At 36.8% G+C, this 24,567-nt stretch overlaps 7 protein-coding genes across 7 annotated transcripts; 2 read left to right on the plus strand and 5 right to left on the minus strand. All coding sequences in view use genetic code 12, as the record gives it.

Annotated features, from left to right (window-relative positions):
- Positions 1-194: 194 nt before the first annotated feature.
- Positions 195-2,054, minus strand: TOP3 (DNA topoisomerase; the record flags this gene model as incomplete). Its single annotated transcript, XM_001526290.1, has 1 exon — positions 195-2,054. The coding sequence occupies one exon, from the start codon at positions 2,052-2,054 to the stop codon at positions 195-197; it is 1,860 nt and encodes a 619-aa protein (XP_001526340.2).
- Positions 2,055-3,008: 954 nt separating this feature from the next.
- PVL30_003735 (uncharacterized protein) lies at positions 3,009-4,808 on the plus strand (the record flags this gene model as incomplete). Its single annotated transcript, XM_001526291.1, has 1 exon — positions 3,009-4,808. One exon carries the CDS (start codon positions 3,009-3,011, stop codon positions 4,806-4,808), a length of 1,800 nt encoding a protein of 599 aa, XP_001526341.2.
- A 6,760-nt stretch (positions 4,809-11,568) lies between these two features.
- On the minus strand, positions 11,569-13,620 carry PVL30_003736 (uncharacterized protein; the record flags this gene model as incomplete). Its single annotated transcript, XM_001526293.2, has 1 exon — positions 11,569-13,620. One exon carries the CDS (start codon positions 13,618-13,620, stop codon positions 11,569-11,571), a length of 2,052 nt encoding a protein of 683 aa, XP_001526343.2.
- A 787-nt stretch (positions 13,621-14,407) lies between these two features.
- PVL30_003737 (uncharacterized protein) lies at positions 14,408-15,814 on the minus strand (the record flags this gene model as incomplete). Its single annotated transcript, XM_001526294.1, has 1 exon — positions 14,408-15,814. The coding sequence occupies one exon, from the start codon at positions 15,812-15,814 to the stop codon at positions 14,408-14,410; it is 1,407 nt and encodes a 468-aa protein (XP_001526344.2).
- A 460-nt stretch (positions 15,815-16,274) lies between these two features.
- On the plus strand, positions 16,275-17,336 carry PVL30_003738 (uncharacterized protein; the record flags this gene model as incomplete). The annotated part of the gene is made up of 1 exon (XM_001526295.1): positions 16,275-17,336. One exon carries the CDS (start codon positions 16,275-16,277, stop codon positions 17,334-17,336), a length of 1,062 nt encoding a protein of 353 aa, XP_001526345.2.
- Positions 17,337-17,448: 112 nt separating this feature from the next.
- On the minus strand, positions 17,449-18,717 carry PVL30_003739 (uncharacterized protein; the record flags this gene model as incomplete). The annotated part of the gene is made up of 1 exon (XM_001526296.1): positions 17,449-18,717. The coding sequence occupies one exon, from the start codon at positions 18,715-18,717 to the stop codon at positions 17,449-17,451; it is 1,269 nt and encodes a 422-aa protein (XP_001526346.2).
- Positions 18,718-21,331: 2,614 nt separating this feature from the next.
- Positions 21,332-22,441, minus strand: PVL30_003740 (uncharacterized protein; the record flags this gene model as incomplete). The annotated part of the gene is made up of 1 exon (XM_001526298.1): positions 21,332-22,441. The coding sequence occupies one exon, from the start codon at positions 22,439-22,441 to the stop codon at positions 21,332-21,334; it is 1,110 nt and encodes a 369-aa protein (XP_001526348.2).
- Positions 22,442-24,567: the final 2,126 nt, after the last annotated feature.

Genomic DNA, 24,567 nt, shown 5'->3' on the forward strand with positions numbered 1-24,567 from the left:
TTTGATGAGGCAACATGGCAACGAAAGAAATAAATACACTAACCAGTATCATCGAGGAGGTGACAATGAGAGAGGGTATTAACTGGAAGAGAGAAAGTAGAAAAAGCGTGGCACTTGTAGATTTCGTAAGACATTAACAAACAATGGGACTTGGATTACAGACTACCTCTACTAGCTATACAATGTTAATTAACTCACCGAACACTTACATTTTGATTCAAGTTTGCTCGACAATGACTGGTCAAGATGGAGATCCTTTGGCTACAAGTGTTGAATGCATCAAGATACAAACTCTTCATGTCTTCTACAACTTCTACTTTCGTCTTCAGTCCTCCGCATATCTCCTGTAATGAACTTTCCAATGACTTTCTCAAAAATGGCTTCGAAAGTGAAATACCATTAAATTCCATCTTGTCAAAGCCTTCAATGAGCCCAATTCCAAGACCCGAAGGAATGATAAAGTCTGTTTTGCCCTTTTTCTGCTTTATGACATATTTTCGCGACAATATCTTGTCAATGTGTTCTGCAATCGTCGCATCAGTGCCGATTCCATTAACATCCATAAGCGCAATGAGTTCTGGCTCAGTCATTAGTGACGGAGGACTAGTCTTGCCCTCTTTCATAACTCCATTCGATATTTTCACTTGTTCTCCTTCTTGGAAGGTGGGCAACTGCTTTGAGCTTTCCCATTTCTTGTAGATAAAGATGTCTAAATAGTTCCTTTCAAGTACCATTAAACCACTTGTAGTGAAGAACTCATCACCCCATTTTAAAGTCGCCAGCGTCATGCTACCTACCGCATCTTTACTGCAGCATGCTAAGAAACGACGAACAACATACTCATAAACTTTTTTTTCATTGGCATTGGTCAAGGTATCAAGAGAAACATAATTAACTGGATGTATTGCCGGATGCGCATGATCATCATGTGAACCATTCCTTGGCGCTTCTAAACCGCGTTGAAGTAATTCCAGAGTGTATTGACCCCATCTACTGTCCTGTTTTTGTTTTTCCAAGATACCACTAAAGTCCATTGATGATGGGTACTTATCAGTCTCTGTTCTTGGATATGAAAGGAAACCTCTATTATATAAACTTTCGGCAGCTTCAAGTGCCGCCTTTGCTGACATCTTAAAATATCGAGAGCAATCCTTCTGCAACTCCACCGTGGTCAATGGGAGCGGGCGCCAATTTGTAGTTCTCTTTGTTTCCAATTTAGTGATTGTACCAAATTCATGTTGTAAACACGATTCGTATTGTAAAGCTACATAGAAACGATCAAAGACGTGTCCTCGACACCAATTAAAAGTTGTCTTTTTTTTCTCTTTCCAAACCGTTGGCTCTATAAACCAAAACGGTTCAGGCTTGAAACTTTGTACTCTTTTATACCTGTCAACGACGAAACCTAATGTGGGGAATTGACATGTTCCATAAGAGACGACATCTTTTGTATCGATTGTCCTACTTGCCTTTAAAGAGTCCGTTAACAATCGTGTAAAGCTCAAGCCAACTCGAAAATCCACTTCCATTCTGCATGCAACAGCTGCAGCCGATTTCATATCCAATTCTGAAGGAGATCTTGCCGCTCGAAGTACATGGCTTTTATCAAGATGCGAGAATCGTGCTCTCCAAACATTGCGCAACGTTAGTCGTGGGTTACCTTTCCTAGCTGCATCAAATATCTCCTTACCAATAAATTCACCCTCTCTATCACAATCTGTCCAAATCATTAATTGGTCAGAGTTTCTTGCTTCTTTTGAAATGTTATCAAACACGTCTTGCTTAGTAATTTTTGTGACAATCTCAGCAGTAAAGAGCCGACTAGCGGCACATTTACCCCACAGGTACTCAGGTGGAAAGTCAAGGTTTGTGATATGACCAACGACCGAGGTCATTGTCACATCACATTGGCCCGATTGCGGGAATAAAAATTTGAAATCATAGTTTTTGATATATTTATTTTTCGAATTTCTCACTTCGACCCTACCGCCTCCTAAAATTGATGCCACTTCTTTTGCAATTGACGGTTTTTCGGCCACGCATAATACTTTCATATGACCGGTTGTGAGAAGTGTTTCGAATGAGAGTCTTTGTTGTTTTCTATCAATAAGTGATGAGGGCAAATGTTTATAAATATATGTAGATATATATATTCATACATACATACATACACGCACACACATCTACACATATAGATCTATATATATATATATATGTATATATTTCTTCACGCGTCTGAGTATCATTAATCATAACTGCCGCGTTTGCTATTGCTTTTTTATTGCACGTGATCAAAGAGGTGCTTAAGACATAGTGACCGAAATGACAAAGTAAACCTTTTTTTTCCTTTTTTTGTTTTTCTTTTGCAAACAATCTTATTAAAGAAAAGCAAGACGAAGCTATTAACAATACTCTGTTGCTTCTGAACTATAAGGGCTAAGGCATATGCATTTGGTTGTTCGTTTGAACGATTAGTTGCACTTCTTTTGCTTGATTAATTAATCGGATACACCTCCTCAATTATATATATATATATATATACATGTTTCATTTTTTTGGTGTCTAGCACGTCTATTTATGAGTTTGTCTATATCTCACAAATACTACATTTTTCTCTATAAACTGACTGATAAGTAAGTTTGATACTGGCAAATTTATATTCTTTTTTGATCCTTCACACAAACCCACTATTATCTTGATTGTATCGTAGTAGTGATTACGGAACTTGTAACACCGTATATAATACAATCACGTACTCACTAATTGACACTCTTTTTTTCAAACAAGGAATCCCATGCTAATTATTTAGGCAATTATATGATAAGAATTGTGTATTTCCTCGGTTTAAGCCCATACTCTTTTTTAATTTTAATTTTATTTTATTTTGTTTTATTGTTTTATTATTTTATTTTATTTTATTTATTTATAGAAAAGGAATAAACACAAAATTCTAAAAAGAACACAATTGATAAGGCTATTTACAAATTGAACGGACCGCTCCCCTGAGTATGATCAAGAGCAGTCTTTATGATTCAATTGATTTGGCGTCAACACTGAGTGGTAAAAGTATCCAGACTTTGAATAAAGATGGCAATGAACAACCGATGCAGTCAAATGAAACTGTGACTAAAATGGAGGATATAGATGAAGATGCCGATGATTATAACCCCGAAGAGTTTATTTCGAGCAATGAAGGTATAGTCAAATCTAAATTGACCAGCTCTTCTCAAAATGCGATCGAAAAACTGATTTCTGGATCATTTGATAATGAATTCTTGGAAGCGGATTCCATCACAAGTTTTGAAGGTCAATTGCCACCGTCAGACGTTTTGAACATGTTAGCAAGCTTGGAATGGACACGCGCTAACACGGATCTGATAGAGCATCTTTCTAGAAAAATTGCTTTTTTAAAAGATAACATAAGGAAAACTGTCAGTTTGCATGGCGAATACTTGAGCTCTGGACGTGGTGATGTTCCTCTGTTGAGGGAATCTGCTCGTAAATATTTATTGGAGGTCTCTCAATGTTTCTTATCACTTAACGAGATTTATGAAAAACAGCATTCCGATGTCATCAATAGTGAATCTACATTCAAGTGTTGGAGCATGGCTAGAGAAAAACTCTTGAACAAAATCAACAGAACCCTGAGCGATAAAACCAAGCAAGGTGCTAAGCTAGCTTCTTTGGTGAACGAATCTAACAAGATTGACAATGAGATAGAAGATCTAGAATTAAGGATTGCAAGACTAAAAGAGAAAAAAGCCATCATATCGAAGGAGATAGACTATACACTGAGCGTTATTCAAAGTCGAACATCAGTGCTTGTTGATCAGCTCCAGGATATTGAGGGCAAAGGTAAGCGTGCACTTTTCGATTATCTAGCAAGCATGGGGTATACAAAGGAAGGTATAATACATTTAATGAATACAAAAGTGGTACCGATTGAGTTTGGATTACAGAAATTTAGAAAAATTGATGTAAAATCAACAATGTCACAGGAAAGTACTTCTCAAGGTAATATGTTAGTACCACGTAACCCAAATAATTTAGAGGATGCAAACAAAACAGAGACAGGTTCCGATCTAGATTTAGCGACAAAGCAAAACAGAGCCCAATCTTCCCATTATGATATTGCTTCCAAAGACGCATACGAACGTGGTTATGCTAAAGGAGTTAATAGCTCATCTGCTATCAAGACCCAATTACAAAAGCTTATCAGCCACAGAAATACGACACCCTCTACCCTACCGGCTAGCATGCAAACTTCTATACATGTAGAAGATGGAATGACAATTGAACAGACGGATTTGAACCGAGTTTTGGAGTTCCTACATCGACAAGCGCAAGCTCTTGACTCGCAAATTTTGGAATCTTCTCGCGCAGCTGCAGCTTTCCATGAAAATGCACTCGCATGGGAGGAGCTCCTGCGTCATATTTTACGACTGGAAGAAGACTTGGAGAAACTGATTGCATTACCATACGAAAACGAAACCAGTAAGACATATACCACTTCTCTTACGAGAAAAATTCAAGGGAGTTTGAAAAGGACGCTTGAAACCTTGACAACCCGACAGAGAGATCTCGCAAATCCAGATATTCTACCGTTGCATCTGCAACAACAACAACAACAACAACAAAGACAGCTCCATGATTATCGTTTTGCAAAAATGGTTGTGAACGATCTACTAGAAAACGAAGTTCAAGCAGTGAGGAAAGCGTTACAATTAATCCACAAAAATGTAGAAAACAACAATGATGCGAAAGATGCGAAAGATGCGAAAAATATCAATAACAACTTTGAAGCATAATAAACACAAAAAATCCTTGATGCTAATATATTTGTTTAGTTTATAGTATTACATGCTTACCCACATTTTTTCCTCTATTTTTTTTCATTACTTTTATTTATATTTTTCTCCTGAATTATACTTCAAACATGTTTACTTTCGCTTATTTCTTGGTATAAAGATACTACTAGTTGGCTTTGGTTTTGGTGGTCTGATAACACCAGAGGAAGTAGGACCCACTGGTCTCTTTGGTAATGTACCAGATGATGTTGGTCTTGGTATATCAGCCTTTTTTGGCTCGGTCGTAGATTTTGATGGTGGTTGTTCCTGCATAGGTTTACTCATTTTTGTGGGTTTTGCAGGAAGACCCTGAGTATTCTTGGCTTGTTGAACAGTACCATTGTTTACATGAAAGGGAAGCCTACTAGGATGCGTAGTTGCATTGGTTGTGGAGAGTGGGAGTGAATCTTGTTTCAAAATATTCTTTTCAACTGACTTATCCAACTTTCTCTTCCCGGAATAAGCAGAACTAGAATTTTGCTCGTGAACCGTATTAAAAGTTTCAGCCAGTTTTCTTTGTCTCTTTAAATCAAATTTGTCAACCAGGGAATCGTTCGATAGTCTTTTGCTTGGTGCACCTTCCAGCTTTGGCGGAATTGTTTTTGTGGAGGTAGTTCCAGCTCCAGTGCTAGTGGCAATACTGGTTATTTCGTTCTTGCTGCTCAAAAACCCTGGAGATGCGTTAGTAACAGCATTTCTTTGCTCTGCATCTTTTAGCAACCTGTTCCAGACTTTATTTCTCAGTAAAGATTCACGATTACCCAAAATCCACAAGGTAGTTCGAGCACGCGTAAGAGCCACATTCATACGTCGGACATCACTCAAAAAACCCACATTTCCGTCGGCACTTGCTCTGACACACGACATGATAATTATTTCTTTCTCTTGGCCTTGAAATCCATCAACAGTGTTGAAGTCAATCTCATTGAGAATTATTTTTCCGTACTCCCTAACAAACACATCTTTAATAGTCCGTATTTGCTCTTTATATGGTGAAATAATACCAACCTTACCAGCAAAGGCCTGTTGAGGAATTAAAGTAATGAGTTTCTGAACCAATTGAAGACAAATTCGAGCCTCCTCTAAATTGAAAAGAGACCTTGTCAATTCATTCTTTGTATGCCTACTAGCAATGTCAAAGAATCGGTACGGCGACAATGGCTTGATACTATGCCAGGGTCTCTTGTTCTTTTCCTCCATGTTGGGCCCGTCCTTCAACTTTGACTGGTAAAATTCAGCACTTGGAAATTGGGATATTTGGGGATGCATACGGTACTGCACGTTCAAAAGATAAACTGAATCAGGGTAGTTTGTTTGCATACGCACAAAAAGACTTTGCTCATAGTTGAACGAACTAGCGGCTTGTGACAAAACAGTTGGTGGCAATTGATTTGGATCTCCCACCATAATACACTTGCGACACCCATACCTGAGAGGAATGATTGCCGAAAGTTCTAGACACTGACATGCTTCATCGATAATGACCTGATCAAATTTGACCGATAAGCTTGAAATCAATTCATGCGCTGACCCAGATAAAGTCGCACAAAGAACTTGAGCGTCATCCAAGATTTTGGTTTGAATTGTACGTCTACCTATTTCTCTGCTTCTATAAGCAATTGATGCACGCTCTCTTTGTTCATCCAATTTTTTGGCCAAATCGCTTCGCTCTTTATTCACTTCTCGTAACCTAGTCTCAAGCTTGTCAATCTCTTTAGAACTAAGGCTCTCCGTGCTAAGTCGAGTCTTGATCTGATCTCTTTCTTTGACCTTCTTTGTATGTTCAGCTCGGATGCCGGGATCAATAATAACATCTTCTTGTTGCTTGCTTTGCAACTCTTTGTCCACTAATTCTTCTAAAGTCAAATCTCGTACAGCTGCATTTATGGCATCACTTCGTCCAAGTCTAACTACTTTAAGATCCATATGCTCGCCTTTCGAGTTCTTTACTCCATTTCGAAGACGAAGAACCAACTCATCAACAGCAGCATTACTTGGCGCACAAATTAATATTTTACCACCTTTGGAAGGCTTTGCCGCCGGTTTTTGGGGCAATTCAATAATCTTATCACTCTCTTTATGTGAAAGTGCGTAGCCAACTATACCCAAAATGGTTTTTGTTTTTCCTGTTCCTGGTGGTCCTTGGATCAAGAAAAAGCCATCACTTTCGTAAGTTCCCTTAATTGCTCGTGCCTGAGATTTGTTCACATCATAAATTTTATACATTTGTTCGATTTCCGCATCATTCACCTCAATTGGTGGATTTGGCTTCGCGGCAATAATCGCATCCGACAAATCATAGTATTCCAAGCCTCGCAAAGAAGAAAATTCTCTTTCAACGGTTACCATTTGCATCACTTTCATTCCAATAATGGATGTTTTTGGAGTAAGTGCACCAATCAATGGGCCACTAGGGTATACCCGCACGGTAACATCAGCAAGCTCAGGACCAGCAGACTTTATCAGAGTAACTTTTGCCAAACAGGTTAACGTGTTTGGTGCTTTTAGGTAATTTCTCTGTTCTTCAGGACGCAAAATCGTTGCATCATTAGTGCATCCCAAAACAATAAGATCTGAAGCAATAAGTTTTCTATCTTCAATTGTCTTTTTACTCATCGAGGTAAATACATCAAAAAAGCCATCAATACTAGTTCTGCTTCCAACCACCAACTCAAAGGGAGTCTCTTTAATTGTATCTTTAGCCGATTGAATTGCTTGCCAGCACTCTAGCATAAGCAAAGGTTCCATAGCTTTGACGTAATCCTTGACTTTATCATACGAGTTTTTTACCTTCTCATACATTGACCTATCCTCACTAGGGAATTCGCTCTTCGAATTATAGTTCCATTTCAAAACATTGAGGTATAACGGTTTCAAGTTGACATTTAATCGCTTAGCCATTCTTTCTTTTTCCAATTTCTCCTCATCTGCAGCAGATCTTTTATGAGAAGAAGAAGCAGAAGAAGAAGAAGAAGAAGACACAACTCTTCCATGGAGATCAACCTCGGTAACTTTGACTTTCTTCTTCTTGTCCACAAAAAGATCGCTTACATCAACATTATCTTCATCCTCATCAGAAGAATCTGATTCTACTTTTCTTGCATGTCTTATTGTGTTGAGTGAACGACCAATCACAGGTGGAGCTTTTTTAGTATTAAATCCTGCCGGACGAGGTGGTGCGGGGGTCTTGTCTGGTTTGGTAGGAGCTGTCCTGGCCAACTTCAAATCTTTTCGAATCATGTCTAAGCTATTCGTACCTTTTGCAGGAAGAGATGATGGGGGTGCAGCAGGAGGCTCACTAAGAATTCGAGCAAATCTACCCAAAGTTTGCTGTTTACCAACTCTTTTTACAGTTGTGCTATCAGGATCGGAACCATAGTTATATTGACTAGTGGGTTGCTTGAAGTTCTTGGAGCCAATATCTCCTTCGGCAAATTTGATCAAATGTCTGTTTGATTGCAAAGAATTTTCTTCCTTTGTTAAATCAATTATGTTACCTTGTGGGGAACCAATTCTTTTTGAAGTGGCTCTTTCGCCATCCTTCTCAAAAGATTTCTTTTCCTTAGCACGATTTGCCTCATCCACAATCTGATCAACCAAATGCGGGTTACACTCTCTTACTTTTGACAAAATTTGTGTTCGTTGAGACTCTGACAACTTGTTATTGAATCTTTTAAACTTGACTCCAAATTTCGTTAACTTTTCAATTATTGCATCTTCGATTCCGAATTGTTGCTCACCAGCTAGATCTAGGACCTTCATGACTAATTCGACACAGGAATTGAGTAATGCAACATCACCAAGACGCAACCACAAAGTCATGGAGCCAAAAGCACCCATAAAGTCCAGAAATAACTGTCGTGCGCAGTCTTTGCCCTCATACACACTGAGTCCATCTGCAAAAAGTCGAAATGACTCCAACATTAAATGACTCAAGTCCAAAGTGTCCCTAGTGAATTCAACAAGCTCGTGCATATGATATCTTCCAGCCCAAATAATGGCTTGTTCGTAAATCATCACCAAAAAGAGAAGCGCTTGACTCCAAAATTGTTTCACTTCGTCGTGTGCCGATGCCATACCCGGCGATAGTAGAACTGGATTTAATGGATCGGCAATTGCCTTTATTACATCCATGAGAATCCTTACAGTTTTCGGGCTCGGCTCGTAGATCTTGAGAGTAGTGAGCTCCTTTAAGTTAACATTGATAGCTGTCAAAAACCCCTTTGGATTATGTTTTAAACCTTCCTGTATTAGTTCCAACCGGCCAGTACCGTCGTAAACTTCATTCATAAAATCTAAAGCAGGCTGACTTGAAAGTGGGGCAAACACACATGACCACAACGAGTTTAAACAATTTTGATCAGACAAGATAAGTTTAAGGTTTTGTGGTGATGTTAAACTAATATTACCAAGGATCAGGTTAACATATTTAATCACAGCAGTGACAGAATCATTATGATGCACTTTGACTTTTGTAATATCCGGCTTTTCAACAGTATCTTTTACAGGACGAAACAGAATGATCAGTCTAATGTTTTTGAAGCATTTTATAATCTCTTGTGACAAAGCGAGATTTGAACTCAACTTCAGTCGATGAAGATGGTTCCAAAGTATGGGAAATGTATCGAATAACATGGGCTTTTTGTCATCAGTCAAAAGTAAAGTATTTTGCACCAAGATGGAAAGGTCATATCGAATACACTTTGACACAAGTAATGTAGCATAGTTGTTTTCATGCGAAAAGTTCCTCATGGCTAACAGTAGTAATTTCTCGCTTTCTTCATCGATATCAGCACGGATAGATCTGAATTTGAGCAACTCGACGCTATTCTCGCTGTTATTGTCCTCGTTGTCTTTGAAACTGAACTGATTGTTCAAAAGTTTAAACCCCATGTTCTGGAGATAAGAATCACGTTCAATATAGTCTAATTTATTTGAGCTTGAAAATCTCAAAAGAAAAGAGCTAAATTTTTTAGAAAGTGGTTGTCTTTGAATGATGTCAACAGACGCAATCATTTGTGGAATCCAAGAAACCAAATCATTTAAAAGCCATTGACCTTGATCAAATTTTTCGTTGACTATATTGGTTATGTTGGTAGTAGGAGTAGTGTCATTTTCAATAGTACATTTCTCTATATGTGAGAAAAAAAATGGATTCTGGAGTATTCTTTGAGACAACTCTATTGGGTCATTCTTGAAATTTACCTTCCAAAAAGTATTCTTTAATCGTTGTAAAATTTTTGCAAATGTTTTGAGCATAATGGGGAGAGGGCCATTAATCTCAGACATCAAACTGTTGGCCAATGTTCTCATTACGGGGTAAAATCGCAAATTTTTGTATTGGCTCATGACTTCGATATCACTTGGGGCATTCAATCGTTTCTCCAACGCTTCATTGTCGATGAAATCAATCACAGTGTTGAATGCTTCCCAGAACTTTACAGCATTATGGTCGCTATAAAATGTAGGGTCCTCAATCCGGTACAAATGGACAGAAAACTCCAAAATAAAAGCTTCACTTAATGATGTTTCGCTATAAACCACTTGATCCTGTTGAAGTTGTTGGAGCCATTTTTGCGCCCACAATTTATGATCTGCGTCACTGTTACCCTCAAGTAAGAGATACCACAACCCAGGTAAAAGTTCTTTGGGAAATAAATTTGTTGAGCCGACTCTCAATAGCAGAGTGATAAGCACGCCAAACTTTTCCTTTACTGAAGAATGTGATCTCACAATTTGAGGATTACCGAGACACCAATTAATGCATACTTGTACTTGTTTTGCATTTAGCTCGTTGCTTCCACCGCTTTGAACTTTATTGTATACTTCCTCCAAAATTGGTACCAAAATCTCTAATTCCCAGTTATTGATAACTTCCATAAACTGCTGAACATTTGCAATAGGTATTTTCTTTATAGTGGCAAAATTTAGCCTTAATTCGGCCTTTCCTGTATTGTAATTTAGCAAACATTTGTTGCATGCAGTCAAGCTTTTGGCCATATACGGTCGCAAGCTAGGACTCAATGCATTATTTGGAAAAGAAAATAGAATCAACGAATAGATCGAGATAGGATAGAGCTTTTCATTACAAAACCAGTGGATATCATTGGTGTACCGTAAGAGATACTCGTGGCATTTCTGCAAGGCTAACTCATGGATGCCGCTCTCGCTTCCACCATCTAAAGAGCGATTAATCAAGGAGATTAAACTATTGTATTCCTTTTCATCAAAAGGTGGCTGTCCACTGTTGCTCATGTTGATATGCCATATGTGTGCTATTGTTTTTGTTTTCTTTTTCTTTTTCTTTTTCTTTTCCTTTTTCTAAGCTGAATTTAAATGCAAATGTATATATAATTGTAATTGTGAGGTACTAAAGGACTCAGAGAAAAAGGTGATGATCTGTTTCGAAAAACTACAGACGCGAAGCGAGTTTTTCCCTCGCGACACGAAAAATGTGAAGTTACATAAAAGCAAATCAAATTAGTCAAATTGAACAAATAAATGAATTGGAAAGGGGAAAAAAAGGGATAAAAGAATAAAAGAAGAAGGAGAAAAGAGAAAGGTTAAAGGTTAAAGAAAAAAAGGAAAACGTTTTGAGAAAACAATTGCATCAAATTAAAACACTCTGTATGAAATGACCCGGAATTCAATGAAACATTTTTTTTTATTCTTATTATCCTTTTTTTTTTTCATTTTAATTTCTTTGCTCAGTTGGTATTCACTAGAATAGAGCAAAGTCTATATTATATCTCCTTGCTGCCTCGATCCAATCATCACCACTTGCCCAACATTGTCTCATAATTGTGAGACCCTTTTTCGCATTTATGTTTCCTTTCTCGCTCATTGCACGGAACCGATACTCAAAATGAATTTGCAAGCTAGGGTCTAGGGTTTCACAAGCAGCTGTAAAAAAACAGAAAATACAACATGTACCTGTAGTCGAAGTGGGAGGGACCATATCCATTCCCAACTTACCTATTGTGTAAGCTAGATTCTGCACAAGCGGCGAGTCTCTAGGAACCTGAAGTACTCTTCTATATAGGTGAATAATGCCCGTGATGGAAAATAAAGTATTTGTACACTTTAGTATTTCCATCGATTGATATTCCGCTGAGTTTGACTCGTTCTGAGACTCAATTATAAGATTGTTCTCTTCTAAACACAGGTTGTGCAAAACATCCTTGAGGCTCAAAGCCTCAGAAACAAGATCAGCCGGAAGAGCTATTTTATCGGTTGTTTGGGAACGGAATTGACTGATAAAAGCTTCAGCTTTGCGAGCAAGCACGGTTATTTGAGCAAAAGATGTTAACAACTTGAGTTCGAAGCCCATCAACGGGTCAATCTTGAAGGAACTGCTTTCTTGGTACGAGCGCGACACATTTGACAAAGTGCTAACTGGTTCATATATCTCAATATCACCTTGTGCTGGCAAGTAGGCTTCCGATTTTTGTGTTGCGGACAAAGCGCCAATGACATCCATGTAAACAAACCATCTTAGCAAGAAAAATGGAACATTTTTGTCACTTCCCGTGAGCGGACTCTTTCCAAGAGGTTTTAAGGATCTTGCCATTACAATTTGCCTGGCACCCATGGTGTGAATACGGTGCCTACTGAAATCTTTGGAATCGAATATCTCGTAACAAGATAACAACAATGCCGTAGCTAATGCTTCATCTGACGTGGAGGTAGACTCGTTTTCGAGCAAATTGATTAATTCCGAGCATGACCGCGCTAGTAATAAATCAATCACGTCCACTGGTAGATACTCTACTCCTATTAGCAGCGATCTCATTTTTGCTGCAAATGCCAACAATGTAGTTAAAACTGAAGGGTATACCATAGCCATTTGCGACAACAATACCTTGAATGGGTTTTCGCCATACATTTTAGGAGGTGCTGGAACGAGATGCTCTGACGCATGATTGACCCAAAAATGCATCAAGTTTCTATAATACGGCACTTCAAGTAGCAAGGATGGCAATGGCTGAAGTGAGCGGGGGATATTTATAAACATTTTTGATTGATGCAGCAGTAAATGCAGTGGCAGGTTCAGGTGCAAGTTCAGGTGCAAGCTTTGCTGTCCATGTACTGATAATTGGTGTTGACCACCGTTTTCGTATTCTTTTTTTTCGTCTTCATCATCATCTTCTTCTTCTTCTTCTTCGTGATCATCATCGCTTGCATTCACATCTAGAATATAAGGTCGGCGAGAGCGGATCATAGATATGGGATCCGAGATAAAGTTGGATTGAGGTCGGGCCAAGTATGCTTCGGTCGTGGCTAAATCCTCAGAATACGAATCCAGGCTTTTCTCCACTTCTGATTTCACGGAAGCTAGATCCGTATTCAGTATATACTCTTGCAAGATATTAACATTACCTAGCTGCAAGCTCATTTCTCCCGCTGTCAACCTATCAAATGTCTTTTCCAACCTAGACATCCCTAGTTGTGGACTTTTCTTTGTTATCATGTTTTGATATTCATTACCTTGTCCCTGTTTTTGCACCAATAATGAAGGTGTTGCGGTTGTATCGCTCAGTGAGTATGTGCTTATAGGTGTATCAATATTCCAAATAGGCTCTTGTGTTTCTCCTATTTGAGCTCTACCAAAGTTCAACGATGATTCCGAATTATTTTCTTCAACCGCTCGGATTTTTCTCCTACTCTTGTATGGTCGTCCTCCCCATACTAACTTCAAAGAGTAATCACACTCGACATTGCGTTTTACGCAATACTGACATCGCGGCTTTGTCTCGCTGCATTTAATTTTCATTTTCTTGCAAAGCTGGCAACCATTACGGCTCCGTTTAAATCTTTCTTTTCTCTGGGTATCCATCTATTGGAAATTCTATCACTTTCTATTGCCTTTTACTATTTTATTGTCCCAACCGCTGATGTATCTGTATAGAGCAATATGTATTATGTATTACCTCTGATGAGCAATGTGAGGTGTGGAGCTTTATGGCTTGAAAGGTTGAAAGTTTTATAACTTTGATATCTATGAAGATCTACAATATGTGGGGGACGTGCCGGGGGAGGGAAAGGGAGGAGGAACTGATAGTTTTGTGATCAAGTGCAATATTTCCCAGTCTTTTGATGGAAGGAAAACAAAAGAAAAAAAGTAAAAAAATAATTATCATTTTTGTGTCAAATGGTGCAAATACATGACGCGCGAAAGGAATTCAAAGCTATTATATACCCTTATCTTTATTATTCTTATTATTCTTATTATTATTCATATAATTGTTCTTATTATTCTTATTATTATTCATATAATTATTCTTATTGTTGTTGTTGTTGGATTAAAAAAGAGGGTCCCTCAATAAACGGATAATTTGAAAATTTTATTGGAAAAGAAAAATAGGAAAAAAGAATGATGGCTGCCGCATCAAGCCTACTTTATATTATTTTTGAGCTTGAGAGATAGTATTATGTTCAAGAAATGTGTACTTGGGGTCTCATAGGTTTTAAATAATTATTATTGTTATTTTTTTTTTTTGGTTTATTTTACTATTTTTATTATTTGAGTTTTCATCTAGTTTTTCTTTGTCTCTGACTATTCAATCCTCTGTACCAGGCATTCCAAAGAACAAGAGCTTATAACAAGGAGATGTGGGATCAGTAAAATGGCCATAATGGTTTTCAATTTGGCTCCCGCAATGGAAACAAAAGCACGTTAGACATTCGCTGCATTTCATCCTGTTGCATCCTTCGGTCTTTTCTATAACCGCTTCACAACTGGGACATTTCCTAATATCACCTCCCTGCTTGATCAAACTCTCAAAGAGCTGATCCATTTCAAACTCCTCGACTGCCTTAAGGATCCTTTTCATACCAAACTTAGCATTGAGAATCTTCCTCTCGTTTGAGCCTTGAGGCAAAGAATTGTATGTTTCTAAATCTTCTACTGGTATACCACCATATGGTGCATTTTCAGCCGTTTTTTTACATGGCTTGAATCTAGCATGGTATGACATACGACAATCGTTGCAAAACGCATACCGACACTTTGCACAGACAACAAGCCGTTCATTCAATTCTTCTCTGAATATAGATTCTTCGCAACCAATTCTGGGACACTTTACTAATCTGTTTGGAAGAAGTCGGCCTATTAATTCATATTGTGCATTTTTGAATAGTGTCAGATATCGTTCAACAAGATCTTTACTTAACAAACTTTCCAATACTGTTGGTGGAATGGGTGGTATTAGTAAAGTCTTTACAATATCACTCACTTTTTCGTTTTCATTATTCATCATCCAAGTCTCGAGCTTGAGCACCTCTTCTTTCGTCTTTATGTATTTTTTAGTACACTCAAAGTTTGGACAGTGTACTTTATCAATACTTCCCTCAGTGATGTGAGATGCGAAATAGTCTCTTAAGCACTCATTGCAAAACACATGTTGGCAATCTTCTAATCTTGTGCAATGTGCACCCTTTAAATCCGACTGGCATATCTCACAAGTAAAAGTTGTGCAGTCAAACTTTGCTTGTAAACACTTTCGGTCATTGTCAACCAATGCAAGATATTCGTCAAGTTCAGTAACATTAATACTATTGGGGATATAGTTTTCCAAACTATGAAAAATGTGGTCAAGCATACTAAACACAACTTGGTCCTTGTAGTCTTGCCATATCTGTAAAAGGTCTCGGCAAATATCATCTTCTTTATCACTCAAGTCAGGCCAATGGAGCTCAAGAAGTGGCGGATTCTGTTCTGGGTAACCATCAACTAATGAAACTTTCAACTCTATAGGGTGTAGATAATGAACATTTCGTGAAGACACTATAGTCTCTTTTCCATTAGTGCGACTCACAAGATTTAAAACTGTTGAAGTAGTTTCGATGGGGATGCTTATTGAGCCTTGAAATTTACAAGCGTCAACGACAAAGTTATCATATATCGCTGCACAGGATTCCAATTCCTGGATCCTAAAGTCTTCAAAATACTCTTTGGATGGTGTCATGAGAAGTAATGATCATTTGGTAGATAGGGCCATACTCAAAGGTGCTTATAAAAGTCATCTCGAGACAGTGGCGAGTTGAAACATTGATGTGTGTTATCTTGTAATATGCATAGTTCCGCAGCGCACGGATTTATGTTCTACAAAGTAAAAGAATTTCAAGATTCAAAAAAAAAAAAAGAAAAGGAAAAAAAAAAGAAATAAATAAAAAATATCATTAATATGAAATGAAATAGAGAGAGAATGCGTGTATGATAAAAGCGAGCTAGGGACAACAAAACTCTAAGCTTTAATTGTGTTGTTCTGATTATATGCATTCATCCTGTTCGAGACAGTCATAAATAGTTACAAACCACAACAACAACAGCAACCACAACGGCAACCACAACGGCAACCACAACGACAAAAGCAATCACAACAGCAACCACAACCACAACAAAGAGAACAAAATTAAAACAATCAAATGAGTTCCCTTTCGAAACGGGTCAAGACGTTTGATGCATTCCCCAAAGTTGATCCCCAGCACCAAGTAAGGTCTGAAAGAGGTGGGCTTTCAACACTTTTAACTTACTTTTTCGGTTTGCTTATTCTCTGGGTTGAGGTTGGTGGCTTTATTGGAGGATATGTCGATAGACAATTTGAGGTTGATAGGGTTGTGCGATCTGATTTATCAATCAACGTGGATATGATTGTTGCAATGCCTTGTGAATTTATCCATACCAATGTCGAAGACATTACTCGAGATCGATTCTTAGCTGGAGAAACGTTAAACTTTGAAGGGATCCATTTTTTTATTCCGCAAAATTTCAAGATCAACAACCCAAATGATTTCCACGAGACTCCTGATTTGGACGAAGTGATGCAGGAAAGTTTGAGAGCTGAGTTTAGGCAAGGTGGACAAAGAATCAATGAGGGAGCACCGGCATGTCATATTTTTGGCTCAATTCCAGTAAATCAAGTTAAAGGCGATTTCAGAATTACTGGCAAAGGGTTTGGTTATAGTGATAGACTGCACGTTCCGCTTGCAGCATTGAACTTTACACATGTTATTCAAGAGTTTTCTTATGGAGAATTTTTCCCATTTTTGAATAATCCACTCGATGCCACAGGAAAAGTTACTGAAGAAAAGTTACAGGCTTATATTTACAATGCCCAAGTGGTGCCAACATTGTATGAAAAATTGGGTTTGGAAGTGGATACAAATCAATACTCTTTAACTGAAAACCATCATGTAATCAAACTAGACGAGATTAGCAACCGACCCCAAGGCGTTCCTGGGATTTATTTCAGGTACGAGTTTGAGCCTATAAAATTGACGATTAGAGAAAAACGAATTCCGTTTTTCCAATTCGTAGCCAGATTAGGTACCATATGCGGAGGTTTACTTGTTGCTGCGGGATATTTATTTAAATTGTATGAAAAGCTCTTGGTTCTATTATTTGGAAGAAAGTATGCTGAGAGGGGAAAAGAAAAAAAAGATGGAGGTATATTAAATCAAGGCATTCTGAAAATGACTGATGAATGATGTATGTATATATAAGTACATGTATATGTATATATAAATTTTTATAAAAGGATGGATGAGTATTAATTGAGAGTAATGTTGGTCTTTATTCTAATAAAAGAATGAAGAATTGTTATGAACGATTCTCATATGCACCATCACCATATTTTGTCTGACTTGAACTTTGTGGAGCTGGTGGTTCATAAATTGAAGGGATCTGACTAATAATCAAATTCACAAGTTCTGTAAGCTCTCCAAATTGTTGGGTATTTCTTTCTGCTAATCGGCTGATTTCACCATTGATAATGTTAAATTGGTTCTCGCATTGCTCCTGAAGTTTAACTATCTGTTGAAGCAAATTCTCAACAGTAATTGGCAAGTCTCTAGGCTGGGCTGCGTTGGACTTATGTGGTTCTGGTTGCGATTGCAATTGCGGTTGTGATTGCGGTTCTGATTGTGATTGTGATTGCGGTTGTGTGTATGTCGAAATTATAGGTTCCAGATAATGCGGCCACAAGTTCCGATCATATCTTTGTGATGTGGCCATGCTTGGTACTGACTTGCAATTGGACAAATCTATGGCTAAAGGGCAAAATTCACCATGAGCAATGCTCTTACCTGAGGTTTCCAAATCTGAATTCCAAAACCTATTGAGATTTGAGCCTCGTGGTGCAGGATTCTGTTCTTGAAGTTCAGTAAAGTATGATATTGTATCACTACTAGAGCCACCAAATGCATTTGGTTGTATATGTTGCAGAGTATTTCCAGTAGCTACAGAAGAGCGCGTATACTCATCCATTTTACCACTATGAGCTGACTGTCCTACAAGTGGCGGTGAAACAGCATGGTTTGCTGATGTGTTTGTAGCTGGTTCGTCAAGAAAAGAAGTTTTGTTTGCAGTAACTGTTAAAGGACTCATCTTTGCTGTCCCTTGTTTCTCCCTTCCCTTCCCGCTCTTTTCATTCTTTTCATTTTCTTTTGTTTTCTTGTTTGGCTGTTGTTGTTGTAGAGGAAGAGTGTTGTTTGCCTTGTCTTCATCTGATATTTTGTGAAACAATGATTCACTAAGGAGTCCACTTTCATACATAAATTCCATAATCCTTTTCAAAATTGTTTCATTTTCGTTAAAAGTATCTTCATTATTTCCATCATGTTTAAGCCGGCTCTCAAAATTTTTTTTCAATAGCTGAAATCGTTGATTAATTGTCCTAGTCTGCACAATGTTTGCATTGGTTAATTCATTAAACTCAAGCAAGACTCTTTCCCAGGTCCTGATTTTGTTCCCTTGCGTGAATATATCTGATTTGAATTTATCTATAAGACTAAGAAGATGATTATCGTATTCAAATGTGAATTGAAAGTTGCTTCTTCGTGGTAATGGACCAGACGTGTTGTTGCTCATTATAAGTTCTCGATGTTCCTACAGTGGTGGTTTCCCCGTTATATGCTTTTTCTTCCTGCAAAAGTTTGTTTTGCTATTTGTAGGTATTTCTACATCGTTTTATATCTTTGATAATTTAAAGTTCACTCTTCCATGGAAATCCATTACATTTGAGACATATATTAGAGCAAGAGCCAAAAAAAAACAAATAAAATAATTGATGAATGAACGAAAGAAAGAAAGAAAGAAAGAGAAAGAAACTGGTGAATCAAAGTGTGAAGTGGTTGAAAAAGGAGTTGGAAAAAAATTACCTCGGAATATATACATATGCAATGCGTCTAAACCTCTATTGGACTGGTCCCTTATTTCTTTTTTTTTTTTCTTTTTTTTGAGAAGGCGCGCCATTTATTTTACTGCTGCAACATCCGCGACAATTTACGATAGCATGGATTTATTATGCGTATCTCTGAAAGAATAAAAGTAAATGACAACCAACAAGCATCTTTGTTTTAGGATGTTTAAATTTAACGCGTATAAGGTGTTTATATATTTATTCTCATACTTTCTTTTCTGTAAGTAGATGAAGTTGAGTTGAGAAAAAAAAATGAAGAAAATGACATAGAGTAAATAGATTCCTAAATTCTGTACGAATAGGTGAGTATGTAATGTGGTGTTAGTCAATCAGTAAAAGGCCCAAAAAAAAAACATTCTACGTAATATGCACAAAAAAAATTAAGAATTGCAAAGTAGAGCCAAAGATGAGATACTGATGAACCAAACCATAGCCGTTTGAAAGCAAAATGTAATGTGTGACGTGCATTAGCCGAGATGTATAAAAATAAGAGGAAGAAGAAGAAGAAGAAATAAAATTTTCACTTACAGTGTGAAGGTGGGGAAAGTTCTGATGATGATTTCACATTCTCCACACAATTCCAATTAAGACTCAAAAGAATTTCATAAGAATGCTCTGGAATCTTCTCTTGCGTGAAGATCGTTTTACTCCTTTTTTTTCTTTTCTTTTCTTTTTTCGTGTGGAAAAGGTCTCCTTTCGCGGGGCCCCTAACCATTTGCAATAAATGAATACATCAGTGGAACTTTAGCGCTATTAACCCAATATTAAACACTGTGGAAAGAGCAATTGCCGCGGGTTTTTTTTAAAGATACAGCTAAACTGGAAGACAATTGTTCTTTTTGTTGTTTTCTTTAATGTTTCTTGTTGTTTCTTGGGCGGGTGGGAATAAAGAGGAGGAAAAGAAATTCTCTTTCCTTCTTTTTTATTACCGTTTCTTTAGCTCTTCTCAGTTCTCAGTTCTCAGTTCTCAGTTCTCCTATCTTGCTTGCGCCTCTCTCCTATATTGGAATATTAAATTTTTGTCTATGGAAGCATCCATTGAAATTATTCGTGATTTTAATGAAATTTAAGAGACAGCCGCTAAGCAAAACAAAATAAAAAACACCGTATTCCCCTTTGCGTTGCATGCATAATATTTTTGCTCCAACTGTGTAAATTTTTTTTAAAAAAAAAAAGAAACAAAGAAAGAAAGAATTTAGCTGGTCGCAAAAGACATTGCAATCACAGCATGGAAAATACACGGTTTTAGTGCCGCTGTGGTAATAGTCTTGACATATCGCGTTTCCCCTATCTCAATTGTAATGATTACAAGAACTGTAATTGAATTTTCTCTTTTGCAATCAAGTGTTTCTTTTTGTTCCATTTTTTTTTTCTCACTTATTTTTTTTGTTCCATTTGTTCTATATAGAATAAATAGAATGTGTCCTTTTTTAAAAAATCTATTCTCTCGGCATGTATAGTCAAACAGATGTTGCAAACTTCTTATAACCGAGATTATGCAAGGGGATCTAGCTTGAACGCTGGCTCTTGAAAAACTCTTTGAACAGAGAAAATAATATAATATAAAATAAAAGAAAAGAAAATAAAGAAATAGCAATAATGATAAGTGAACGTAAAATATGTGAAACGAATAATGAAAACAAATTCTCAAAAAAACAAAAAAAGTTGAAGTATGAAAAAAACCTTGAATAGTTTCTGAGGCAGAATACATGAAAACTAAAAAGCTTTTTACATTTTTAGTTCTATCCGCTGATAGAATTGTGGACTCCATGTATTCAAGTTCTTCTTTTTTTTTATTATTTGATGTTTGATTTCTCTTACTTCTGTCAAAAACTATAAAATGAAAACAAAAAAGAAACGTTGCACACCGTTTTCTTTGAATTTATTTTATTATATTTTCAGTTTTGTGTAACTTACGAAACAAGATCGATGTACGAAAAAAAATAAAGAGCGTTGTGTAGGTGTGTATATATGTATATGTGTGTTTGTGCATATAGAGATGTGCAAAGAATAAGGAGGAAGAAAGATAATGATGTTTTCAACTCTAAAGAATAAAATACATGTTGCACCAAATCCTGCTAGGGGAAAAAAGGGGGGGCGGTACGAAAATAACATCAACAAATTAAGAATACAATAGAATCAAAAGAAGAAAAATTAAATGAATTGAATTGATAAAAAAAAGAAACCAGTAATAATAAACAAGATGTATAACAGTATATGTATATAACTTGATTAGCGCGATAAAGAAAACGACAAGAAAAAGAGGAAAAAAAAAGAAATGTGTCAAGTCGTATTCAGTAATGGGTTTTCATCCTCACTTTCCGGTATTTGCTCCACAATTGAATTAACCAATTCGGTAAAGTATTGGAGCTGTGAGGAAGACTCTTCTTGTCTTCGTGCCAATTCAAATCTCACCTCTTCAAGCTGTTTTTCAGCTTGATTTTGAAGAACTAGAATTTGATTTAAAAGCGATTGCGCGGTAAGATGGTGGGCTAAATGTTCGTGTTGCATTCGTGGCAAAGGATCCAGATTGTGCCGTCGAAGGTTTTCATGAATATTTGCATGATGAGCATAGTCCAATTCCACTTCGGACTTGTACCTTCTCAGCTCTGCATTTGATGAGTGGAATTGTTGGATGTGTGTAGGTTGTTGATGTAGTGGTTGATGTGCCCGATAAAGAGTTGGGAATTGGTCAAAAAAAGTTTGAGGCAACGTATTAGATGCATGAGATAACTGCATATCTGCATTACTTATCTGGTACCTCTTCAGTGCTTGGCCGAGTTCGTTGGCTTGTAATGATTCTAAACTTTGAAAACTTTCAAAAGACTCGGTTGCAGATGTCGGAAAAGATATTTGCTCTTTACTCAGTTGAGCCGAAATAAATGTGTTCACCAGTTGGTGTTGGTGTTGGTGCTGATGGTGCTGCTGTTGGTGCTGTTGTTGTTGTTGCAAATCAACTCGTTTATCCTGTCGGCTCGAACCTAGCTCATTTAACTTAATTGAATTGTTATTAGATTCCTCTTGTATTTTTTGCCGTCGCTGCTGTTTCATACTAAGTAAAAAATCAAGAATCTCCTTCATTTTTGTCTCATTCTCATTTAATACAAAACTCTCAGATGAATTTCTTTCTTCTTGCTCAAAACGAGTTTCTAAGCTTTTCTTTAATGCTTGAAACCGTTGTTTTATAGTTCTGCTCTGAACAATGTTTGACCCAAACGCCAGGTTGAAATGTAACAAGACCGTCTCCCAAGTCCTTAATTTCGATCCTCTAGTGAACAACCCTTCCAAGTTCTCGAGAATTGAGTCTAGCAACACCGTATCGGATTCATATGTAAACTGAAAGTGGGGTCTGCTGCTGGAGGTAGATGCAGCGGAGATTGGCTCATCACTCATTACATTGAGGGGAACAATAGCATACAATTCTCCACAAAACTAGGAACAAGTCAAGCAAAGCAAAGCAAAGCAAAACGAAACAAGAAAACAAAATGTAAAGAAAACAATTGATGTTTTATATGATCATAACTCTTTTTTTGATAAAAACTCAAAAAAACTAGAAACAAAAAACAAAAATAAAGCAGAAAGAAAGATAAAAAGCGGGGGAAATTTATAAAAAAAAAAAAAGAAAAAGTCAACTCCTGTTCTAGATGATTCGAGAATACAATTGGAAGATCATTAGTATGGGAAACAAATAAATGCATGTTCTTCTCTTGGTCTTTTTTTTTTATTCATTCTTATTTATAATTTTATTTATAATTTTATTTATAATTTTATTCATAAATTTATTAAAAAATTTCTTTTTTTTTTTTTTTTTGTAATTTCAACGGATCGGTATTAGAAGGATGCACAAGGGGCTAATTGTGGGTGAGAAAAAAGAAAAACGCCTGGACCGAGAAAAAGTGTGTGACAGACAGGAAGACTGAGAGAGACTGAGAGAGACTGAGACAAAGAGATGCACAATGATTTGTAATCCTCGTGACCCCAAATTTCTACAGTACAGTCTACCGAAACCCGAACGATTTTTACTTAAAAAGGTTAGCGGGTTCTAAGTTTTCCGCTAAGGGCTTTAGAAAGAAAAAAAAACAGTTTAGTTATGTGAATCAGAAAAAGAAAAAAGAATTAAAAAAAAATGACCTCCTGGTTTAATTGAACTGAGAAGTACATGGTTGGTTCCTGGCATATCATTTGATAAGTGATTGGAATATATGGTGATGTCCATGTGGTCCTGTCGAAGAATGCCTTATAAATGTTGATTGTGCGGGTTTAAATTGCGATCATTTTATCTTAAATTAACAAATAGGGAGGGGGTGAAGAAATGGTGTATGTTTCGGATATAAACCTTTTGTGTAGCTGCAAAATTAAAATGAAAAACAAAATTCGATATAAAACTATTTAATAAAAGAAAAAGGGGTAGAAACATGACGGTGGAAAGGTTTCAAGGCCAAACCGATTCAAGAAAGAGAGAGTGTGTGTGTGTCTGTGTGTGTGTGTGTGAAAGAGTGTGTAGTTGTGTAGGTGTGTGTGAGAGTATAAGTGTCTATATGTGTCAAAGAGGGAATTAAATACACTCTTTTGCAAAGGTTGGTTGTGGGGAGGATCAAAGGAAGGGAGAAGCTGTGCATACCTTTGTAGCCTGTACCTTTCAATCTTTAACTGATCTCAAACATTTACTTTTCTTTAATAATTGCAAGTTAGAATAAAAACGGCACTGCGTGTCAAGAAATGTTTTGCCGGTATTAGCCGGCAAAAACAAAAGAACCTTGTAACAAAAACTCACAAAACTTATTTCAACATCTTGATACTCTCACTTTTTTACCAACTTAGTCTACAACTCATGTGTGCAACCAAATCTCGCTTGGTTGTTTATAGTGTTTCTTTTTTTTATTTTACTATTCTACATTTTGAATTTACTTCTTCATTTTACTTCTTTGTTTCATTGTTTGATTTCATACTCTTTTTTTTTCGTGTTTTTGGAAAAAAAAAGGGAGACGGTATCAAGTGCTTTGGATAATGGGACTGATCTCGAAGCACCAGCTGATATATGTGATTAACATATTCAATATATTGATTAAATACATCACCATTGCTAAATAGAGATTGTATTGACGCTTTTATGCAGTTTGCAATCATATTCTTTTATCGGAGCTGACTGATTTTTGCATCCAAATTAGTAAAAGAAAATGTTGAAAACTATCCATCATATAAAATTAAGAGAAATTGAAAATAATAAAAATTAAAAATTAAAAATTAAAAAAAAATAAGAGTATTTTGGCCATCCAACAAAAGCTAGCATCGAAATACTTACGCCCCGATCTCATCTTGCTTTGTATAGTTTCCAAGATACCAGTCAATTTTGTTTTACATCGAGTGGTCGATGATAGTATAACATTTACTTAATTGCGTCTTCTTTTCCTTTCCGTTTTTTTTTACATTGTCTTTTGTCTTCTGGTAATTGTTATTCAACTGTGATATTTTGAGGAAGAGAAGGTTGCAAAAACACGCAGAAAACAAGATGCCGCAAC

The sequence above is a fragment of the Lodderomyces elongisporus genome, chromosome 4 (genome assembly GCF_030384665.1).
Source record: "Lodderomyces elongisporus chromosome 4, complete sequence".
Classification (NCBI taxonomy): domain Eukaryota; kingdom Fungi; phylum Ascomycota; class Pichiomycetes; order Serinales; family Debaryomycetaceae; genus Lodderomyces; species Lodderomyces elongisporus.